Genomic DNA, 25,279 nt, shown 5'->3' with positions numbered 1-25,279 from the left:
CCTTGCATCCCAGGTATTAATCCCACTATGATCCTTTTAATACACTCTTAAATTTGGTTTGTATTTATTTTTTAGGAGTTTTGCATTTATGTTTATCCAGGATATTAGCTTATTATTTGCTTATAGTATGTTTGTCTTGCTTTGGTATCAGAGTAATGATGGCCTTGTAAAATTAGTTTGGAAATGTTTTCTCTTCTTCAATTTTATGAAAGAGTTTGACATTAAATCTTCTTTAAATGTTTGGAAGAATTCATCAGTAAAGCCATTTGGTTCTGAACTTTTAAAAAATCCAAGGAGGTTTTTGATTATTGATTTAGTCTCCTTAATAGTAACTGGTCTGTTCAGATTTTCAATTTTTTATAAGGTTGCATATTTGTAAGAATTTATCAATTTTTTCATGGTTGTCCACCTTGTTAATGTATCTTTGTTCACTGTAGTCTCCTATAGTCCTTTGTATTTGTGTGATATCAGTGGTAATGTCTCCTCTTTTATTTCTGATTTTTATTTATTGAGTCTTCTCTCTTTTCTTAGGCTTCCCTGGTAGCAGAGCTGGTAAAGAATCCACCTATGATGCAGGAGACCTCGGTTCGACTCCTGGATCGGGAAGATACTGTGGTGAAGTGATAGGCTACCCACTCCAGTATTCTTGGGCTTCCTGGGTAGCTCAGTAGGTAAAAAAAATCCTCCTGCAATGCAGGAGACCTGGGTTTGATCCCTGGGTTGGGAAGATCCCCTGGAGGAGGGCATGGCAACCCACTCCAGTATTCTTGCCTGGAGAATCCCCATGGACAAAGGAGCTGAGTGGGCTATAGTTCATGGGGTCACAAAGAGTCAGACACGACCGAGCTACTAGGCACAGCACAGCTCTCTATTCGATTTGTTTCTGCTCTAATCTTTGTCATTTCCCTAACTTTGGGCTTAGTTTTTCCTTCTTTTCTAGTTTCTTTAGGTGTAGAGTTGGGTTGTTTATTTAGATGTTTTTCATAATGTACACATTTATCACTGTAAACTTTCCTCTAAGAACTGGTTTTACTGCATCCCATACATTTTGTATATTTTGTTTCTATCTTTGGTTGTCTTAAGATATTTTCTTTTTCCATTTTGACTTCTTCTTTGACCCACAGGTTGCTCAGGAGTGTGTTATTTAATTTCCACCTGTTCTGTTAATTTTTCAGTTTTCCTCCTGTTATTGCATTTCAGTTTCATATCACTGGTTGAAAAAGATACCCAATATAATTTTAGTTTTCTTAAATTGGCTAAGATTTATTTTTGTGGCCTATCATATGACCTATTCTGGAGAATGTTTTGTGTATACTTGAGAAGAACATGCACTGTGTTGCCACTGTATAGAAAGTTATTAGGTCTATTTGGTCTTTAGCATTGCTCAAATGTGCTGTTTTCTTATTGATTTTCTGTCTGGATGATCTACCTATTAGTGAAGGTAAGGTACTGAAGTTCCTTAGTATTATTGCTTGCTTTCTATTTCTCCCTTCAGTTCTTTTAAGATTTGCTTTACTATACCTAGGTGCTTTGATTTTGAGTGCATATAGTTTTATGACTTTTCTTTTGACAAATTAACTCCTTTATCATTATAAAATGACTGTCTTGGTTCTTGTGACAATTTTTGACTTAAATTCTATTTTGCCTTATATAAGGCATCTCTGCTGTCTTTTGGGTACCACTTGCATGGGCTATCTTTCACCACCTATTACCTTTTAGTTTGTGTGTTTCTTCATATTTAAAATCAGTCCCAGGTAGGCAGAATACAGTTGGAACTTGATTTTTAATCCACTGAGCCTATGTCTTTTGACTGGGGAATCAATCCACTTACATTAAAAGTCACTACTAGTAGGTAAAGGCATAACAGTATTGCCACTTGTCAACTCTTTTCTGTTTTGTGGTTCCTTGGTTCCTTCACTCCTATTTGTTGTCTTCCTGTTGATTTTTGTACTCTGCTTTCATTCCTTTATCTTTTGTATACTTAGTACACACTTTTTCTTTGTTGATTAGCATGAGGCTTATAGGAAACAGTTTATATTAAGCTGGTAATAATTTGCCTTCAATCACATAAAAATCTCTATAATTTCACTTCTCTCATATTTTTTACTATTGGTGTACAATTTATATCTTTTTATATAATATATCCATTAACACATTATTGTACCTATTGCTATTTAAAAATGTTTATCTTGTAACTTCTATACTAGAGTTAAAAATTTTTTTATGTACCACCATTACAGTGTTAGCGTATTCTGAATTTGACTATATATTTACCTTTACCACTAAAAGTTTATACTTGCATACATTTTTATGTTGCTAATTAGTGTCCTTCCATCAATCTGAAAAATTCCCTTCATCATTTCTTGCATAATAAGTCTAGTGGTAATGAACTCCCTTTTGATTTCTGCTTGTCTGGGAAAGTTTTTATCTCTACTTTGTTTCTGATGGACAGATTTGCGGGATATAGTATTTTTGGTTCACAGTTGTTTTTCAGCACTTTGAATATACCGTGCCACACACTCTCTCTTGGCCTGCAAGATTTCTTCTGAGAAATCCATTGATAGATTTATGCAGGGATTTGGGGAGTCCCATCATGGACGGAGAAGCCTGGTAGGCTGCAGTCCATGGGATCACACAGAGTTGGACACGACTGAAGCGACTTAGCAGTAGCAGCAGCATGCATGTGATGAGTTTCTTTTCTCTTACTATTTTCAAATTCTCTTTTTTTTTTGACTTCTGACATTTTGATTACAATGTGTCAAGTGAAGTTCTTGATGTTCATCCTAATTTGTGCTTCTTTGGGCATCATGGATCTGGATGTTCATTACTCTCCCCAGATTTGGGAAGTTTTCTGTTATTTCTTTAAATACACTTTCTACCCTTTCTCATCTTTGCTCCTTCTAGAATTTTCATAATGTGAATACTGATTCACTTCAAGGTGTCCCATAAATCATGTAGGTTTTCTTCACTCTTTTTCATTCTTTTTTGTTTTGTTCCTCTAACTGAATTGATTTCAAGTGACCAATCTTTGAGTTAGCCGATTTTTCTTCTACATGATCAAGTCTGCTGATAAAGTGCTTTATTGAATTTCATTGTATTCTTTAACTCCAGGGTTTGTTTGGTTCTCTTTTTATGGTTTCACTTAGTTAAAATTTTCATTTTGTCCATGTGTTGTTTTTTTCCTGATTTCATTTAGTTAACCATCTGTATTCACCAAGCTACCTTAAGACAATTATTTTAAATTTTTTGTCAAGAAGTTCATGGATCCCCATTTGTTTGGGGTTGATTACTAGAGTCTTATTAGTTGCTTTGGTGGTGTCATGTTTGCTTGGCTCTTTGTTGCCATCTGTGCATTTGAAGGAGCAGACTCCTCTTCCAGTCTTTAGACTGGTTTTGGCAGCTAAAGTCCTTTTCTTGCCTTGTCCCAGAACTGATGGGACTGACTCTGGGTTCTCAGCTAAGTGGAACTGAGACCATGTCATGTGGTTGTTGCCAGGTCCATGGCTGGCAGAGCTGTAACCAGGGGTGCAGTCAGACTTTATACCTACTAGGATTCTCAGGGTGCTCCTATCATGTCACTGGGCTGGTTTATGGGCAGGCCACACTGCTTCTCAACCGTGGTAGAGAGAAACTAGAGCTGGGTCACAGACTGCTTCAGGGATCTCAGTCAAGTCTGAGGCTGGTGGTCCTGTAATGGGGGCATCTACAGGCATGAGCTTCTGCTTGCCTTGGGTGCATTCCTGGCCATGTAAGACTGCCTCAGACTGTGGTAGAATGGGGTTGGATCCATGTAGTGTGGCTTTTGCTGGATCTGCAGTCACATCAATGATTGGCAGACTTGTTACCAGGGGAACAATCAGGTGTGGCGGGTCTGTTAGTTCTCCCGTCTGGTTACTGGGCTGGTTCCTGGTGGGCAGCATTAGTTCAAGCTGCGGGAGAGTGGAACTGCAGCTGCGTAAACAGGAGTGCTCCGGGGGCCACAGTCAGGTCTAAAGTCAGCAGGCCTATTGATGAAGAGTACCCAGAAGGGTTCCTTGGGAAGGGGCTAGGTGCAGGATTGGGCAAGCAGGGCTAGAGCCAAGTCCACAGAAGATGGGGTTGCTTTGAGTCCGTAGATGACACCACAGTTGGAGGGCCTGCCACTGGTATGCAGGCTTGCCTCCTCATTTTGGGGCTCCACCAGGGTTTTACAACCTCCTACATGGATCTCAGTGCTCCCCTAAAGGCACTTTTGTCTATGGATGCTTGTTAAATATTTGTTTCTGTGAGAGAAATAGGCTGGGACCTCTTATTCTGCCATACTGCTGATATCACTCCTCTTTATTTTATTTTTAAAATATACATTAAACATACCCTATAACAGAGATTGAAATTTCATGCAACTTAAGTAAGTTTTAATATATTAAGTAATACTCTGGATGGGGGTAAGGTAGAGGAATACTCAGAATGGATATGCCAGATTATAAATTTATCATTTTAACAGACAATAAATAAAAATGAGAATTATTGAATATTCAATACCTCTAAGCTGAGTATAAAAGCACTAATTATAAACAAGCTGCTGTAAGAGCTGTATAGTCAGTATGAAAAAAAAGATCTTATGAACATCCTATTTAACTGCCAGAAACAAGAAATTTAGAATAAAATGGTTCAGTACTGTATCTCTTCTTTATGAAGAAATTAGCTTTCAAAAATAATCTTAAAAAAAAATTCTGTTCAATGCTGTTTTTTTTCTACATAAGATATAATTATGTATCCTATAAAAAAACTAAAAAATCTGTCAAAAATTGTGTGAGTTCTGAAAATGCAAAAGAATAACTTACTTTATTTCAAGTTGTTTGATTTTATTTTCTGCTGTCTTAAGTCTCAGCTGAAGATCATCTTTTGAACGCTCGGCAACCAGGCATCTTTGGTGCATTTCTTCTAGTTTTCTGTAATCATTTTCATTAATTCTGCCTTCACGGTAAATCTGCACAAGAGGCTTATGTGTATATTACTTTGCAGAAAGAAATTATCTTAAGAAATTACACAGTTTAGAAACTGAAATAAATGGTAAGAAATAAAAACTCATGATGTGCTCATCTGTTCTCACTATAACATTAAAATACATCGATAATTAATTTTGGTTGTCTCACATTTTCAAAATAAAATGCTGAAAACTGATATACAAAGTAATTGTTTATTTTTAAAAGTTATTCAATGTACTATTCAAATAGTTTTAATATGTTAGTAAGAAATTGAAAACAGCTAAAATTAAAAAATACTCTAAATGTTGCCACTTGGAGATAATTGCTTTGATTCTTTGATGAACACTTTCAGGACAATTCTGTATTGCTATATTCAAAAGTACAGATACATGCTGTGGTGTAGTGAGAACTATCTGAAAGTAACTCCAGAATCTCACTCTAGGTTAACCAGACCCTGATTTAGCTGAAATGGAGGTTTCCCCTTCCCCAACAGAAGTGGTTGTAGCCAAGTTCTGCTTCCTATGAGACTAAGCTTCCACCTATGACACTGAGAGAGTCATTTCCTAGGCAGGTTGATAGGGAGTCTAGGGGTCCCCAAGGAGAGAGGGGTCTGGAATTATCAAGGAGGAAGAAAGGACAAACTTTTTTCTTTCTCCACATTCCTTAGGATTGTATAACAATAATGTATCCTGCCTAAGGACAGTCTTTGGATTCAACCTTCTGTTAACTTAAAATTTAAATTATGGGAGTAGACCCGGTCTTTACAAGGATGTATCTTGCCTAAGGACAGTGTTATCTTAAAATGTAAATTATGGGAGTAGGTCTGATGAGGTCTTTACAACCTCCAGACATTCTTTGGATTATATAACCTCATTTAACTAGCAAGTGGGTACTCTTTCTGCCCCCTTCTGATGCCTATGTCAGAAGCTTCCTCTATCTCCCTTATACTTTAATACAAGTTTATTACACAAAAGCTCTGAGCGATCAAGCCTCGTCTCCAGCCCCGGATTGAATTCTTCTCCTCCGGGGGCCAAGAATCCCGGTATATTTGCGTGATTCAACAACAACCTTTCAACACAGAGGCTATAACATTCCATGAACTGCAAGGTCTCCAGATGTGAGGCAGTTCACATTTTCAGACAAACCCTACACAGAGGTACTCTTCAAATCCAGACTGCTTGGCCAAGTAACCAATGTCTTTTCCCACTGACCAGACTGCTCTGTTACTCCTGCTCTACAAAAAGACAGTATCAGCATGTCAATGTCCTGCTAGTAAAATACATACCTATACTTCAGAACCAGTGTTTATTCATTCTGACTATAGCATGCCTATCTGTAGAACAGTGGAAGAAGAGAAAGCTGTGACTCTTCTTTATCTGTTGCCTTTAGTCTCATAGGTTTTACATTTCCCCAATAAAGCCTACTCCTTAACCTATGCCATGTGATATTAAAAAACTCATCCCAAACCCTTCTGGCAGGTGGCAATCTAAATGAGATCTATTCCTATTCCACAACAGAGGGGAACTCAGAAGGGATCAATCTTGCAGGAGCAGTGACCATGAACAGCCTATCTTGAATGACATGCATATGTCTTATTTTCCCCCACAAATGGGATTATATACTATATTCTGCTTTGTAAATTACTCTTTTACTATCTGATGTTCTAATAATCTTTTTACATCAATAATATAGATATATCACATGTTTTTGATGCTATATAGCTCTTCTTTGAAACTCAAACTCTGAGTCTACCATTTGCTTTTTTTTTTTTTTAACATCGGACAAGTTACTTCTCTATGAAAGTTCCTAATGCAGCACCTAAAACACAGTATGTGCTGAATCAAATTCAGCAGCCTTTTTACCCACAGGGTATTTTAAAAGAGTGGAATATTTGCTGCTAATTAAAAAAAAGTTATCTAAGAAAGAAGTAAATTTTAAACTATAGACTTCTTCCAACATTCTTTCTCAAATGCCACTGGGGTAAATATTCTTTCCAAACTATGAATAAAATTCTGTACTTTTAAAAGGTAAAAATCATAGCAATTTATAAATTTTTGGTTATATATACCTGCTATGTTTACAGATGGCCTATACCCAGTAAAAGTTGGTAGAAATTTTAAAAAAAGAAAGACAAAATAAAATTTAATATTGGGATGTGGTCTAAGCAAGGAATACAGTTACATCATAAAAAAGTTCAAAAAAATGCGGCCACTCTTATAAAGAAATGTATATAGGTAATATCAGTATTCAAATGCAGATTCTGAAAATACTCCAAGCAAATAAAAGAACTCACCAGGAGAATACTTATAATATAGGGGTTGCTAGTAGATAGTATGATGAAAGCAGACAGTAATGTTGAATATTTGCAGTTGGGTTTAGGTAGTTATTTTTTCCTTTTTCTTTTTACCTTTTCTAGTTCTTCTTCCACTGCTTTTTTCTCCCTGATGGCTCGTTCAATTTGATCTTGTTTTTCAGCACACTCCTATAAATTCAAATCATATTTTAAATAAACATATTTGTAAAATCTTAAGAAAAATGGGGGAAAATGGAAAAGGAAAACAATTTGTTTATAATATAAATATCACACTTACCCTATCTATATAAGAAGATCATATTCATTATTTTTTTTTAAAAAAGCTCAATCATCAAAAGCTACCTATTTCAGGATTACAGAAATCAACTTTGGTATAGAAAGCCAGGGAGGTCTAGGTAAACATACTAGATGGAATACAGAGGTTGATGGATTCCAGGGAGAAATAAATGAAACTGCTTTCTCATATTAGTTTTCCTTTTCATATACTCTTATCACATATTTTAAAAAGGTAGCAGAACTAGACTGTGGCACACCACCATAGGGATAACCTCTGGCCTAAAACGTACATGGATATATAAATTCTACAATGGTTAATTTTCTTTTGCAAAACTTGTAAACAGCAAATTGATACAGTAAAACATTTTATTAACATGAACAGAAAACATTTCTGGCTTGAAAGTTTTCCTTTTTTTAATTTTTAATTGGAGGATGACTGCTTTATAATATTGTATTGGTTTTTGCCATACAATTAACACGAATCAGCCATAAGTATACACATGTCCCTTCCTTTCCACACTCCTAGGTGGTCACAGAGTACCAGGTTACTGGCTTGAAAGATTTTAATCAGTAAAATCAAACAAGCTAATCAATAGTCAATACAATTTAAAGTTTTGCAAATGAGACTGAAACTAAGAACAATCATTCTAACAATGGCTCTTCACAGCCATTCTCTAGTTTTGAGAATGGGTATGGTTATTTCCCACCATTATGCTATGAATGAACCTGCTTTGTTGACAACACACTGCTAATACTCAATTATCTTTATCATAATTATATTTTACAGAAGTACAACATACACTGCCATACTTAAAATGGATAACCAGCAAGGCCCTACTGAATAGCACATGGAACTCTGCTCACTGTTATGTAACAGCCTAGATGGGAGGAGAGCTTGGGGGAGAATGGGTACATGTATATTATGGCTGAGTCCTTTCGCTGTTCACCTGAAACCATAATACAAAGTAAAAAGCTTAAAAAATGTTTTTAAAGCTTCTAAAATAAATCAGATAATTAATCTAAGTTTATCTTTTATTAAGAGAGAACTTACTGTGTAAGATAACATTCATGTAGTAAGTAGCTAATATGAAAAGGTAGTATTGTGGTACAAAATTTGGGATTTCGCTTATGTTCATACCCATCTCATGAAATTTTTTTTTTTTTTTTTTCGGTGAACAAGGCCCACACTTTATTTTCCAAAGTAGTTTTTATACCTTAAGTTGTGCATAGAGGATAATGGGGGAAGGGGTAGAGTCAGCAGTAAGCCAGGCTTTCTTCCTGCAAACTTATCATATGCAAAAGTTTAGGTGATTTACATCATCTTCTGGCCTGGAGGCCTGTTAACATTTTAAGACCCTTTCTTAAGAAAACTTGTTTTTCTCTAAAGGTGATTAGTCAGGCGCCACCCTCCAAAACCATTAGATAAAGTTGCATTCCTATAGGGCAAAGGTGTGGTGGGCTATAACAAGAAAACGAATTAACTCAAGGGTCCAAGGTTACAAACATTAAAGCTACTACTTACATTTCTTTTTTTTTTTTTAAATTTTATTTTTAAACTTTACATAATTGTATTAGTTTTGCCAAATATGAAAATGAATCCGCCACAGATATACACGTGCTACCCATCCTGAACCCTCCTCCCTCCTCCCTCCCCACACCATCCCTCTGGGTTGTCCCAGTGCACCAGCCCCAAGCATCCAGTATCGTGCATCGAACCTGGACTGGCATCTTGTTTCATACATGATATTTTACATGTTTCAATGCCATTCTCCCAAATCTTCCCACCCTCTCCCTCTCCCACAGAGTCCATAAGACTGTTCTATACATCAGTGTCTCTTTTGCTGTCTCGTACACAGGGTTATTGTTGCCATCTTTCTAAATTCCATATATATGCGTTAGTATACTGTATTGGTGTTTTTCCTCCTGGCTTACTTCACTCTGTATAATAGGCTCCAGTTTCATCCACCTCATTAGAACTGATTCAAATGTATTCTTTTTAATGGCTGAGTAATACTCCATTATGTATATGTACCACTGCTTTCTTTATCCATTCATCTGCTGATGGACATCTAGGTTGCTTCCATGTCTTGGCTATTATAAACAGTGCTGCGATGAACATTGGGGTACACGTGTCTCTTTCCCTTCTGGTTTCCTCAGTGTGTATGCCCAGCAGTGGGACTGCTGGATCATAAGGCAGTTCTATCTCTAGTTTTTTAAGGAATCTCCACACTGTTCTCCATAGTGGCTGTACTAGTTTGCATTCCCACCAACAGTGTAAGAGGGTTCCCTTTTCTCCACACCCTCTCCAGCATTTATTATTTGTAGACTTTTGGATCACAGCCATTCTGACTGGTGTGAAATGGTACCTCATAGTGGTTTTTTGACTATTTCTTAGAGCAGTTTAGGATCACAGTAAAACTGAGGGGAAATTACAGATTTCCCCTATACTTCCTTCCATCATACATAGATAACCTCTCCCATTATTAGCATCCTGCAATGGTAGCGGCACATTTGTTAAAACTGATGTACCGACATCACACATCATTATCACCTAGAGTCCATAGTTTAGAGTTCAATTTTGGTGCTGTATACTTTGAGTTTGAAAAGATTTATAATGACATATATCCACTATTATAGTATCATATAGAGTAGTTTCACTGGTCTAAAAATTTTTGCAGGTATCTGCTGTTAATCACCACCAATATTCCTACCTTTTGGACAAGAAATTTGTCCAAATGATACTAGAAAATTTTTCAAGTATTTGTGGAGTATTTTCAAAATCATACCCCCAAAGTGTATCATAAAGACAATCTCAATAAATATTGAGAATCAATATCACACTGATTATCATATAGGCCATGATCATGGTTCTAAAAAAGATCATAATGAATGTCTCAAATTACCTGTATGAATTTGGGAATTTATAACCAATCCTTTACCTTATTTGCTATAGATTAACAAAAACCTCTGCTACTTGGCAGAAGTAAAACCTTGAGTATTTCAAGAGAAACTGTTACATTGCTCTTTAAAGGGGGTACATGGCTTGAGATAAAACTGACTCTGATCTTTTCTTCAGCTCAGTTCAGTTGCGTCTAACTCTTTGCAACCCCATGGACTGCAGTGTGCCTGGCTTCCCTGTCCATCACCAACCCCCAGAGCTTGCTCAAACTCATGTACATGGAGTCAGTGATGCCTATCCAAAAAGTCTGCACAATACCCTAAAATATAAGGTTTTCTCTTTCCTGCATGCATAACTTAGGTCGGGTTACCTAAAGTATGGTTAACTTCCCTATCTTCATCTTTATAGCATAAAGGGTAAAACTGGTAATGAAGAATAGAAATCAATAGTCAGCATCAGGTTATTACGCCTCAAACTGCAGCCTTTGTTTCTGAGAAAATGTGTTTTTTAAAGTAGTTGAACATGTCGTACTTCAAGCATACCTCTAAGTGCTTAACATTTAAAAAAACTCCAGTTAGTACAGCTTTTTTCACAAAACCAATATGATATCAGATAATATTTAATATCTTTATAAAAATCCACCTAGTTATGAGTTATGAATGTTTACTATAAATCCTAAGAAGCATCTCTTAAGACACATTGAAATTATAATTCTTTTTTACTCTAAAGTGAGTTTATATAGCTCTGTTACACAGCTATCAATTATTTTTAAAATCTCTGCAGACTTTATATAGTATCTATTTCTAAATAGAAAGAAATAATGTTCTTGTCCCTCCAGAGTTTACATCTATTAAGTAATCCTAGACTAGAATGTAGAAAAATATGATCATTCTTTTAGAGGTGTTAAAATATCAATTAGTCAGTAACTATTTATTGAAAATATATTGTGCAAAATACTGTATTAAGTAATGGAGAAAAGAAAGTAAAGCATAAGACTTTGCTACTGTGAAGTACTTACAAGCTACTTGGAAAGATAAGACTTTCATGGAGAAAGACAAAGAAGGGAAGGCAGGGAGCAAGAAGGAAGACAAGGAGATAGAAAAGAAGGCATACGTGATGTCTTACACTTATTACCAGACATAATTCATTGATAAATTTTTTAAGAAAGATTAAAAATGACATAGAGATTCAGAAAGGATGAGTTTGCAAAACTGGAAATGACAGTCTTTCTAATCTCTGTAAACTGTTTTACTTTTATGCCCCTGTGGACAAAGTTATTAAATTCCACTTCATCAAATCTTCGAGTTAAATTTAAATTTATACATTTAATCCCACCTCGAGTTCCACAAGTACTCTTTCCTCTTCCTTCTTTGCCTGCCCATCCCCCAGTACGCATTTCTCTTTGGAAGACCACCTTCCTTCCTTCCCCGTGCTGTGTATACTTTCTTTTCTCTGACCTCTCGGATGAACCCAGCACACGGCAGCAACTGCACCTGGATGCTTCAGTAGTACCCTGTGCATTCTTTGTCCAAAAACGGTAATCATACTGAAACGTGATAAATGTCATCCATCTTTCTTACCAGACCATAAGTTCCAAGATTGCAGGTAGTATGTTTATCTTGATTTTTTTTCTTTTCCTAGCATCTAGCTCAGTCCCTGCATTAATAACTATCTTCTGAATAAATGGATGCTCAATAATGTGATCTTGACCTTTAAAATAAGCAATATTCAGAAGAAAATGTCAACATAGTTTTCTAACATACCATTTGAAGGGCTGAAAGTTCTTCTGTTAGTTGAGAAATCTGTATATTATATTGTTTTCTTGTGTTTATAATCTGTAAAGTAAGATACATATGAATTAAGTCTACAATAAAAATAATTAACATCTAATAAAACATGTATACTACTAATTTTGATTAAAAATAAAATTATAATTTTTAAGGCATAAAGGATAAACACAAAATGTATGGAAGAGTCAAGAATTTATCATGATAGTGAAAGTAAATGAACAAGACGATAAATCCTAAAGGACAGTGATTGTTAAATTTCCTGTCTTAAGATCCTTGTATACTATAAAAACAAAGACTTTTGGTTTTACAGTGAGTTTTCTTTCTATTAAAATTTATCATATTAGAAAGGAAAACAAAATTTCAAAATATTTACTTATTAAAGAAACCTATATGCAGGTCAGGAAGCAACAGTTAGAACTGGACACGAAACAACAGATTGGTTCCAAATAGGAAAAGGAGTACATCAGGCTGCATATTGTCACCCTGCTTATTTAACTTCTATGCAGAGTATATCATGAGAAACGCTGGGCTGGAAGAAGCACAAGCTGGAATCAAGACTGCTGGAAGAAATATCAATAACCTCAGATATGCAGATGACACCACCCTTATGGCAGAAAGTGAAGAGCAACTAAAAAGGCTCTTGATCAAAGTGAAAGAGGAGAGTGAAAAGTTGGCTTAAAGCTCAACATTCAGAAAACAAAGATCATGGCATCTGGTCCCATCACTTCATGGGAAATAGATGGGGAAACAGTGGAAACAGTGTCAGACTTTATTTTTGGGGCTCCCAAATCACTGCAGATGGTGACTGCAGCCATGAAATTAAAACACGCTTACTCCTTGGAAGGAAAGTTATGATCAACCTATGCTATGTTAAGTCACTTCAGTCGTGTCCGACTCTGCGCAACCCCATATACGGCAGCCCACCAGGCTCCCCGTCCCTGGGATTCTCCAGGCCAGAACACTGGAGTGGGCTGCCATTTCCTTCTCCAATGCATGAAAGTGAAAAGTGAAAGTGAAGTCGCTCAGTTGAGTCCGACTACCAGCGACCCCATGGACTGCAGCCCAAAAAGCAGAGACTTTGCTTTGCCAACAAAGGTCTGTTTAGTCAAGGCTATGGTTTTTCCAGTGGTCATCTATGGATGTGAAAGTTGGACTGTGAAGAAAGCTGAGCGCCAAAGAATTGATGCTTTTGAACTGTGGTGTTGGAGAAGACTCTTGAGAGTCTCTTGGACTGCAAGGAGATCCAACCAGTCCATTCTAAAGGAGATCAGTCCTGGGTGTTCATTGGAAGGACGGATGCTAAAGCTGAAACTCCAATACTTTGGCCACCTCATGCGAAGAGTTGACTCATTAGAAAAGACTCTGATGCTGGGAGGGATTGGGGGCAGGAGGAGAAGGGGACAACAGAGGATGAGATGGCTGGATGGCATCACTGACTTGATGGATGTGAGTTTGGTAAACTCCGGGAGTTGGTGATGGACAGGGAGGGCTGGCGTGCTGAGATTCATGGGGTCGCAAAGAGTCTGACACGACTAAGTGACTGAACTGAACTGAATCCCTTATAAGTAAAAGTAACAAGTTGTCACAGGTTAAAATAAAAAATATACTTTTTTGAAAATATGTATATTTTCCAAAAATTAAAAAATATTTAGAAAAGTGGTATTATTTTACATTTATGCAAATATCCTTAGTGTCTCTGGCTTAATAGAAGATGGACTCTCACCTTTTTCTAGCAAAACAAGAGATGATTCTACACATGGACATCACCAGGTGGTCAATATCAAAATCAGATTGATTATATTCTTTGCAGTTGAAGATGGAGAAGCTCTATACGGTTAGCAAAAACAAAATGGGGAGCTGACTGTGACTCAGATCAGCAGCTTTACTACAAAATTCAGGCTTAAATGGAAGAAAGTAGGGAAACCACTAGCCATTCAGGTATGACCTAAACAAAATCACTTATGATTTTATAGTAGGCATGATGAATAGATTCAAGGGATTAGATTTCACAGACGAAGTGCCTGAAGAACTATGGATGGAGGTTTGCAACACTATAGGAGGCAGTGACCAAAACCACCCCAAAGAAAAATAAATGCAAGAAGGCAAAGTGGTTGTCTGAGGAGGCTTTATAAATAGCTGAGGAAAGAAGAGAAGCAAAAAGCAAGAGAGAAAGAGAAAGATATACCCAACTGAATTCAGAATTCCAGTGAAGAGCAAGGAGAGATAAGAAAGGCTTGTTAAATGAACAATGCAAAGAAATGGAGGAAAACAATAGAATGGGAAAGACTAGAGAGCTCTTCAAGAAAATTAGAGATACAAAATGAACATTTTTTGTAAGGATGGGTACAATAAAGGACAGAAACAGTAAGGACCTAACAGAAGCAGATTTAGAGATTAAGAAGAGGTATCAAGAATACACAGAAGAACTATACCAAAAAAGTCTTAATGATCCAGATAACCATGATGGTATGGTCACTCACCTATAGCCAGACATCCTGGAGTGTAAAGTCAAGTGGGCCTTAGGAAGCATTATTATGAACAAAGCTAGTGGAAGTGACGGAATTCCAGCTGAGCTATTTCAAATCCTAAAAGATGATGTTGTTAAAGCACTGAACTCAGTATGTCAGTAATTGGGAAAACAGCACTGGCCACAGAACTGGAAAAGGTCAGTTTTCACTGCAATGCCAAAGAATGTTCAAACTACCACACAACTGCACTCCGTTCACATGCTAGCAAGGTTACACTCAGAATCTTCAAGCTAGGCTTCAGCAGTACGTGAACTGAGAACCTGCAGATGTACAACCTGGGTTTAGAAAAGGCCGAGGAACCAGAGATCAAACTGCCAAAGTCCACTGGATCATAGAGAAAGCAAGGGAATTCTGGAAAAACATCTACTTCTGCTTCACTGACTCTGCTAAAGGCTCTGACTGTGGAGGAAAAGGGGAAATAGTGATAGATTTTCCTTTCTTTGACTCCAAAATCACTGAGGATGGTTGGCTGGAGTCATGAAAGTAAAAGATGCTTCCTCCTTGGAAAGAAAGCCATGACAAACCTAGACAGCATATTAAAAGCAGAGACTTCATTTTGCCAACAAAGAGCCAAAGCTATGGTTTTTCCAGTACTCATGTACAGGTGTGAGAGTTGGACTATAAAGAAGGCTGAACGCTTAACACTTCATGCTTTTGAACTGTGGTGCTGGAGAAGATTCTTTAGAGTCCCTTGGGCTGCAAAGAGATCAAACCAGTCAATCCTAAAGGAAAAAAATCCCTGAGTATTTTTCATTGGAAGGACTGATGCTGAAGCTGAAACTCCAATACTCTGGCCACGTGATGTGAAGAGTTGACTTGCTGGAAAGGATCCTGATGCTGGGAGATTGAGGGCAGGAAGAAAAGGGGGTGACAGAGAACAAGATGGCTGGATGGCATCACCGACTCAATGGACATGAGTGTGAGCAAATTCCGGGAGACAGTGCAGGACAGGGAAGCCTGGCGTGCTGCAGTCTATGGGGTCTCAAAGAGTCAGACACGACTTAACAAGAACAGAGACATGGTAGGCTTCCTAAGTGGTTCAGTGGCAAAGAATCTGCCCACCGATGCAAGAGCTGCAGGGGACACAGGTTCAATCATTGAATCAGGAAGATCCGTGGAGGAGGAAATGACAACCCACTTCAGTTTTCCTGTCAGGATAATCCCATGGACAGAGGAGCCTCGAGGGCTACAGTTTATGGGGTGGCAAAGAGTCGAACACAACTGTTCATGCATGCAGGCACAGAGATATGGCAGTCAAATTCAATGATGCATAAACATGGACTGGATCCTGAACTTTAAAATCTAAGCAGCTTTAAAGAATATTCTAGAGAAATCTGAGTGTGGATTGAAATAATACTGATTTTTTAGAGATATGGTAATACTGCTGTGGTTGTGTAACAAAATGCCCTTTGTCTAGGAAACAGATGTCAAGATGAAGTGTCTTGAGGCCTGAATCTTATATCTGAATGTGTGGCAAAAGGGGAAGAGTGTGTATGGAACATAGAGAGACACTAAAAGTTTTCTGGGTGAGAGAGAAATAAGTGTTCATTATACAATTCTTTCATTTTCACAGATTTGGAAATTTCTGAAAAAAAAAAAGTACAAAATGAATTATAAAGAATTTCTCATAGCTATTGAGTTGAGCTCATTTGCATCTCAGTTATGCTGCTTCCCAGAGGTGGAACCCTAAGAAAGCTAGCTAACTCTGTTTTTTAGATTTTTCGTCTTTAAAATGGGTTTTTGTGGTTTCTTACTCCTAAGCTCACTTTAAATTTTTTGACTTTACCCTCACCACTTATGAATTAATTCATAATACAGGAAAAGACAAATATTATGTCCTCCCTATTTCTTCATATGTAGGCAAAATTATATTTCCAAGATAGTTTATTTAAAAAAATTTTTTGTATTTATTTATTTGGTTGTGCTGGGTCTTCTTTGTGGCATGTGGGATCCAGTTCCCAGACTAGGGATCAAACCCAGGCCCCCTGCATTTGGAGTGCAGAGTCTTGGCCACTGGACCACCAGAGAAGTTGCTCTAAGACACTTTTAACTTTCATAAAGCTCAGAATTCAAACCAAGAAATACAACTCATTACTTTTAACACAAAAATACAAGATTTAGTTTTGATAATGGAATTGTAAACAATAACGCAATTCACAAACTGTATGGTATCAGCATAATGTGATTGAATAGCCCTAGGCAGGAAATGGCAACCCACTCCAGTGTTCTTGCCTGAAGAATCCCAGGGATGGGGGAGCCTGGTGGGCCACTGTCTATGGGGTTGCACAGAGTCAGACATGACTGAAGCAACTTAGCAGCAGCAGCAGCAGCAGGCTCAGTACAGCAAGGAGAAGGTATGAGTCTAAGTTCTGGCTTTAATTAGTATATAATTTTGAGTGAATCAATAACCTCTCATGGGTTTAAGCTCCATTACCAATGAAATAAGAGATTAAAGCAGATTTCTCTAGTACGCTTGTTCTAAGATACTGCAAATAACAGGAGGTTTTCTTCTTTTGCTTCTTATATATCCCAAGATTCTTTTTGATTCTTCTTCTTGACTTTATACTTTAGCTGAGTTCATCTTCACTATATTCCTAGTCTAAATCTCTCTCCTTCCCACTTACTCTACCCACAACCTCTATTTCACTCCAGCTGTAATGTTAGGGGCTACCATCATGAGATGATTTTTATGTGAAATTTAGTACAGCTGATACAACCAGTTGATAGTTACTTACCTAGGTCCATAAGGCAAAAACTCAGGTAGTATCTAGTCTTAAGCTGTGCAATTCTGTAAAATTTTCAATTTTAAATATAATTAAAACTCCTTACCGCTGTCCTGGTTCTTAGGGAAGCATCTTTCACAATCTGAGAAACCGTTTTTTTCATTTCCTCTATAGCTTCTTGTTTTTGCTTCTCCTCAAGCAGAGCCTTCAGAAAATAATTTGATGTTATTATAGATCACATCATTATCAAGATTATATAATAAGTGGGTAAAAACCTGTCTACTAATCACTTTCTTGAAAGCATACATCTTATTTGAAACTTCTGAGACATCTCTAGTTGGAGATCTTGTCTAAGTTATGAATGATATTTATTTCCTCTAACTTCCTCACCTGATCTTGTCCTCACTAAAAAATTATTATTCTCCTTTGATATTTATTTCAGCCAGTACCATCACTCTTCTGATCCCTACAGATGGAAATTTAGAATTGTTTGAATTTTCCTTCTCTTTTATTCCCTATGTAAAATTTGTCAAATTTAAGTAATCAAATTAAATGTTATATTCTTGGAGAAACCTCTTAGGCTTTCCTTTCTATTAATTAATTTATTTATTATTCCATTCCTTTCCACTATTTGCTTTTATTCAAATTATGTCACTTGTCACCTCATACTTCCATCACTGCAGATACTACCCACTTCATCTCAATGCTATTTCTAACCAACCAATCATTTTCATTTCCCCTAAAAAAACACTCTTATAATCCTAGTTCTGTTGTCAGTTACATCCCATTTCTTTGCTTTCTTGTGGAACAAAACTTTTCTAAAGTCAACACTTGCTCATTTCCAAAACTTTCTCTTCTGTTCACCATAATCAGGCCTTCACCATCATCTCTACACTGCTAACTCAAGAGTCACCTCTGAGTAATTATCTTATGGGATCTGTCAAGCACTACTTGAGATAAAAATTTTATTTTCCTTGTTTTACTTTCTTTACTTTGCTTTTAGCATATCATAATATTGGTTTTCCTCTTAACTCACTGATTATTCCTTTTTAGTCTACATTGCTGTTTCTTCCTCTTCCCTTGAACCTCTTTATTAATGGACAACCCAAGACTTAGTTCTTGGTCTTTTTCTCTATTCAAATCTCTCTCTTGGTGTCCTAATCCAAACTCATGGTTTTAAATATCATTTATATGCTGACAAGTCCCAAGTTTATATCTCTAGTTCAAATATCTTCCTGAGCCTGGAACTTCTAAAATTTTAGGTTTGAGTCAATCTTTTTTTTTAATTAAATATCATTACTTACTAGTGGTTCTCTGTTTTGACACCACTATCTTCCAAAGATACCATACACATTCCTATCTCTATTTTTTGTTTGTTTTAATAAATTTCCTCCCACTTATATAGGTAAGCTAGTGAGAAGTAACAGCTATTCTGATATAACAACCTTGTCAGGGAGAATGGGACAATGGGAAAAGGGAAGTTTCATAAGAAAACCATGCTAAAGCTGTCTTTCATGCCTGTGTGTATGACTGGTTCAAAGAACTTTTGACTTCTTGGAACAAGCAACCAAAGGTGGTAACTCTCTGGTAATTAAGCAGTGAGTCAAGAGGGAACTTAATATACACTGCAGACATAAACATGAAATTTGACTCAAGACCATTTGTAGACTTGAGACCTGGTTGAAAAAATTTAAGGGACAAGCACTGAGTATCACTACTATCTTCTCTGTCCACTGTGCTCCACATAAAATGATCATCTTTATGATCTGATGTTAAGAACACTCACATGGTTAAGCTTCAGAGAAGATAAATAATTTTACCCTGCTCTTAATTTTTCTAGTTAACTTAGGTGTTTAGAGGAATTTCCAAGAATATTGCATATTTTGTGCCTTTCATCCTAGTTCTAGTAGACAGTATTCAGATCACCATTCATTGATGACTACTGATGAACTCAGATGACCACTATATCTACTACTGTGGGCAAGAGTCCCTTAGAAGAAATGGAGTAGGCCTCTTAAGTCAATAAGAGAGTCCAGAATGTAGTGCTTGGGTGCAATCTCAAAAATCACAGAATGATCTCTGCTTGTTTCCAAGGCAAACCATTCAACATCATAGTAATCTAAATCTATGCCCCAACCACTGATGCTGAAGAAGCTGAAGGTGACCAGGTCTATGAAGATCCACAAGATCTTCTAGAACTGACATCAAAAAAAGATGTCCTTTTCATCACAGGGGACTGGAATGAAAAAATAGGAAGTCAATAGACACCTGGAGTAACAGGGAAGCTTGGCTTTGGAATACACAAATGAGGCAGAGCAAAGGCTAACAGAGTTTTGACAAGAGAATGCACTGGTCATAGCAAACACCCTCTTCAACAACACAAGATATAACTCTACACATTGATATTACCAGATGGTTGATAACAAAATCAGATTGATTATATTCTTTGCAGCTGAAGATGGAAGAGCTCTATACAGTCAGCAAAAACAAGACCAGGAGCTGACTGTGGCTCAGATCATGAACTCCTTATTGCAAAATTCATACTTAAATTGAAGAAAGGAAAAACACTAGATCATTCAGGTATGACCTATATCAAATCCCTGACAATTATACAGTAGAAGCGACAAATAGATTCAAAGGATTAGATCTTATAGACAGAGTGCCTGATGAACTATGGATGGAGGTTCGTGACACTGTACAAGAGGCAGTGATCAAAACCAATGGACTGGTTCCAAACTGCTAAAGGAGTATGTCAAGGCTGTACACTGTCACCTGGCTTATTAAACTTATGTGTAGAGAACATCATGCAAAATGCCAGGCTGGATGAAGCACAAGCTGGAATCAAGACTGCACGGAGAAATATCATTAACCTCAGATATGCAGATGATACCACCCTTATGGTGGAAAGTGAAGAAACTAAAGAGCCTCTTGAAAATAAAAGAGAGTGAAAAAGCTGGCTGAAAACTCAACATTCAAAAAACTAAGATCATGGCATCTGGTCCCATCACTTCAGAACAAATAAATGGGAAACATGGAAACAGTGACAGACTATATTTTTGGGGGCTCCAAAATCACTGCAGATGGTGACTGCAGCCATGAAATTAAAAGATGCTTGCTCCTTGGAAGAAAAGCTCATCAACCTAGACAGCATATTAAAAAGCAGAGACATTACTTTGCTGACAAAGGTCTGTCTACTGACAACTATGGTTTTTCCAGTAGTCATGTATGGATGTGAGAGTTGGACCATAAAGAAAGCTGGGCACTGAAGAATTGATGCTTTTGAACTGTGGTGTTGGAGAAGAGTCCCTTGGCCTGCAAGGAGATCAAACCAGTCATTCCTCAAGGAAATCCATTCTGAATATTCACTGGAAGGACTGATGCTGAAGCTGAAACTCCAATACTTTGGCCACCTGATGCAAAGAACTGACTCACTGGAAAAGACCCTGATGCCGGGGAAGACTGAAGGCAGGAAGAGAAGGGGAGTACAGAGGATGAGATGGTTGGATGGTATCACTGACTTGACGAACATGAGTTTGAGCAAGCTCTAGGAGCTGGTGATGGACAGGGAAGCCTGGCATGATACAGTCCATGGGGTGGCAAAGAATCAGGTACAATTGAGTGACTGAACTGAACTGAATTCTAATCACAGAAGGGAATATTATCTGAAAGACATAAAAAGCACTTAGCATTCCCACAGCTTGGATTTGGATGATTATTTCTTTTTTGTTTCCTAGTAGCTTCTTAAGACGTAACTTACAGCTTGTTTTGTTTTTAATAGTTCTCTTGGAAAGCCCTGTATCACGTAAGAAAGGAAACATACACAAAGTATTTCCTTTGTATTCTGCATACTTCTCACTGGAGTACTATACATGTACTAGGTATTCAATAAACGTTACTTCAATGAAATAATAATTTAATGATCCCTGGTGGCTCAGACGGTAAAGCATCTGCCTGCAATGGCGGAAGACCTGGGTTCAATCCTTGGGTTGGGAAGATTCCCTGGAGAAGGAAATGGCAACCCACTCTAGTACTCTTGCCTGGAAAATTCCATGAACAGAGAAGCCTTGTAGGCTACAGCCCATGGGATCGCAGTCAGACACGATTGAGTGACTTCACTTCACTTCATGTAAGGGAGCCAGAAACATTAAAAACAAATTTTGTGACTTCTATAAACTAAATATCATTAAATGAAAGTGGTAAAAGCCAAAAGATATGATATGTGATAGCAGAGTAATCACAATTGTGAGAGGGTTAAAAAAAAAAAAAAGAACAGTGACATGTAGCCTCCAGTTAAATCTTCGTAACTAAATTTATTTCCTGTCAATTAAGCTTCTTGCTCTATTAGAATGATTACGTAGGTAATGAAGGGGAAATAAACATTAATAAGGTTCATCTTATTCAAGTGAACAAAATACAGAGTATACATACTGCAGTAAATTGCTTCAGAAGATCTTTTTTAAGTATGAGACTACAGGGATGAAGATTAGTTACAAAAGGATGGAGATATAAAAAAGTCTGATATGAAAGTTTTAGGAGAGGGCTAACACTATAGTATTTTATAATGTTAAATCTTAACGTCAAGAAAGCAGTATGTCTACTAATAGTGAGTGCAGCAATTTCATTTTCATGTGTTAATTGTGTAGTTACTGATTCCCTTACTATCAGGTCACATGGAGGAATGTTCAGCATTTCATTGTTTTATTTATTATATATTTATTATTATTTAATAAACTTGCTTGCTAATTTTCTTACCTGATTTTTTTGAAGGTTAGCTTCTTCTAGGAGTTGCATGCTATTTCTGGCTCTTACAATAGCTTCGTATTTCTCATCTTCTAATTCACTGCACTTTGCTTGTAACGCTCTGGTCTGTTCCTCCAGATGTGTTCGTTCTGCTCTTATTTGGGTGGCTTCTTGAACTGCCACAGATAATCTAAAAATTAATAGTCACATTGAGAAAGTTAAAAATTTTTAAAAAGGAAGAAGGAGACAGGAGATTTCCAAAGCATCTATTACAGGATAAGCATTATTCCAGTTACTTTCACATGTATTTTCTCATTTAATTCACATAAAAGTTCTATAAAGTAGGTTTCAAATATTTCCATTTAAAAGAATAACAGACCCAGAGAGCTTAAACATTTAATTATGGTCATATGAATAATGAGCAGTGGGGCTTAGACGAGCCTAGATATTCTCTGATTGCATTACACTTTGTACACTTTTCCACTCACACTAATTCATTCTGTCTTAATAGTCACATGACACTGTTATAAAGCAAATTCTTAAAGAAAGTTATTCTGTTTATATGGTCCATTTTTCTTTTAGCTTTTTCTCTGGCTCCTTTACTTATGCTCTATCCAGGTAACCCATGTTAAAATAATGCATATATTTTAATATTTTTTCCATGTTCATAAAATCATATGTATGATTTTTTATATACAAACATACACATAAATATGCATACACAGTATATACATATATATCCATAGGTTTTTAAACATAATTTTTCCTGTTATAAAAACTAAGATCGTAGTATACACCCTTTTCTGCACTTTCTTTTTAATATTCAATAATGCCTTATAACCAACCTAGATAGCATATTCAAGAGCAGAGACATTACTTTGCCAACAAAGGTCCATCTAGTCAAGACTATGGTTTTTCCTGTGGTCATGTATGGATGTGAGAGTTGGACTGTGAAGAAGGCTGAGCGCCGAAGAATTGATGCTTTTGAACTGTGGTGTTGGAGAAGACTCTTGAGAGTCCCTTGGACTGCAAGGAGATCCAACCAGTCCATTCTGAAGGAGATCAGCCCTGGGATTTCTTTGGAAGGAATGATGCTAAAGCTGAAACTCCAGTACTTTGGCCACCTCATGCGAAGAGTTGACTCATTGGAAAAGACTCTGATGCTGGGAGGGATTGGGGGCAGGAGGAGAAGGGGATGACAGAGGATGAAGTGGCTGGATGGCATCACTGACTCGATGGATGTGAGTCTGAGTGAACTCCAGGAGTTGGTGATGGACAGGGAGGCCTGGCATGCTGCGATTCATGGGGTCACAAAGAGTCGGACACGACTGAGAGACTGAACTGAACTGAACTGAATGCCTTATAAAAATCCCCTCAACCAATATAACCAGAAGCTCTTTTCTTTCCTAGTCTGATGAATGGAACTTCTCCTCACTGTTAATTTGTATCTCCCGAATTCCTGGAGAGTTTAAGCATTTTTTTTTTTAACTTTACAATATTGTATTGGTTTTGCCGTATATCAAAATGAATCCACCACAGGTATACATGTGTTCCCCATCCTGATTCCTCCTCCTTCCTCCCTCCCCATACCATCCCTCTGGGTCGTCCCAGTGCACCAGCCCCAAGCATCCAGTATCGTGCATCAAACCTGGACTGGCGACTCATTTTGTATATGATATTATACATGTTTCAATGCCATTCTCCCAAATCATCCCACCCTCCCCCTCTCCCACAGAGTCCAAAAGACTGTTTTATACATCAGTGTCTCTTTTGCTGTCTCGTATACAGGGTTATTGTTACCATCTTTCTAAATTCCATATATATACGTTAGTATACTGTATTGGTGTTTTTCCTCCTGGCTTACTTCACTCTGTATAATAGGCTCCAGTTTCATCCACCTCATTAGAACTGATTCAAATGTATTCTTTTTAATGGCTGAGTAATACTCCATTGTGTATATGTACCACAGCTTTCTTATCCATTCATCTGCTGATGGACATCTAGGTTGCTTCCATGTCCTGGCTATTATAAACAGTGCTGGGATGAACATTGGGGTACATGTGTCTCTTTCAATTCTGGTTTCCTCAGTGTGTATGCCCAGCAGTGGGATTGCTGGATCATAAGGCAGTTCTATTTCCAGTTTTTTAAGGAATCTCCACACTGTTCTCCATAGTGGCTGTATTAGTTTGCATTCCCACCAACAGTGTAAGAGGGTTCCCTTTTCTCCACACCCTCTCCAGCATTTATTGCTTGTAGACTTTTGGATCATAGCCATTCTGACTGGCGTGAAATGGTACCTCATAGTGGTTTTGATTTGCATTTCTCTGATAATGAGTGATGTTGAGCATCTTTTCATGTATTTGTTAGCCATCTGTATGTCTTCTTTGGAGAATTGTCTATTTAGTTCTTTGGCCCATTTTTTGATTGGGTCATTTATTTTTCTGGAATTGAGCTGTAGAAGTTGCTTGTATATTTTTGAGATTAGTTGTTTGTCAGTTGCTTCATTTGCTATTATTTTCTCCCATTCTGAAGGCTGTCTTTTCACCTTGCTTATAGTTTCTTTTGTTGTGCAGAAGCTTTTAAGTTTTATTAGGTCCCATTTATTTTTGCTTTTATTTCCAGTATTCTGGGAGGTGGGTCATAGAGGATCCTGCTGTGATGTATGTCAGACAGTGTTTTGCCTATGTTCTCCTCTAGGAGTTTTATAGTTTTCTGGTCTTACGTTTAGATCTTTAATCCATTTTGAGTTTATTTTTGTGTATGGTGTTAGTATTTTTTAAGTTTGTTAGCTAAGTGAATTGTCTTCTTTGAATTCCCTCTTCATATCCTTTGCCCATTTTTTTTTTCTGATGGCTTATTTACTCTGCTTATTCCTTTATAAGAAGTTTTTGAATATTAAGATATTTAACCTTCAGTTTGCTCTATATGCTGCAAATACTTTTTCCCAAATCTAGTTTTTTGTTGTTACCTATTGACTCTATTTCAGAAATCTTTATTACACTACACTAAAAACGCTCACTTTAATATAACTAAATTTGACTA

At 37.1% G+C, this 25,279-nt stretch overlaps 1 protein-coding gene across 2 annotated transcripts in view; it reads right to left on the bottom strand.

Moving 5' to 3' along the window:
• Positions 1-25,279, bottom strand: part of SCLT1 (sodium channel and clathrin linker 1) — a 225,907-nt gene that overhangs the window by 72,544 nt on the left and 128,084 nt on the right. For both annotated transcript variants that reach the window (XM_061384197.1, XM_061384198.1), the window contains exons 12-16: positions 22,250-22,427; positions 17,604-17,702; positions 12,220-12,291; positions 7,375-7,449; positions 4,824-4,969 (exon numbers count right to left, since the gene is read on the bottom strand). In XM_061384197.1, the coding sequence (XP_061240181.1) occupies positions 4,824-4,969; positions 7,375-7,449; positions 12,220-12,291; positions 17,604-17,702; positions 22,250-22,427 (570 nt within the window). The remainder of the gene's footprint in view (positions 1-4,823; positions 4,970-7,374; positions 7,450-12,219; positions 12,292-17,603; positions 17,703-22,249; positions 22,428-25,279) is intronic.

This window comes from Bos javanicus, chromosome 17, assembly GCF_032452875.1.
Source record: "Bos javanicus breed banteng chromosome 17, ARS-OSU_banteng_1.0, whole genome shotgun sequence".
NCBI classification, from domain to species: Eukaryota; Metazoa; Chordata; class Mammalia; order Artiodactyla; family Bovidae; genus Bos; species Bos javanicus.
This window is presented reverse-complemented; position numbering and strand designations above follow the sequence as displayed.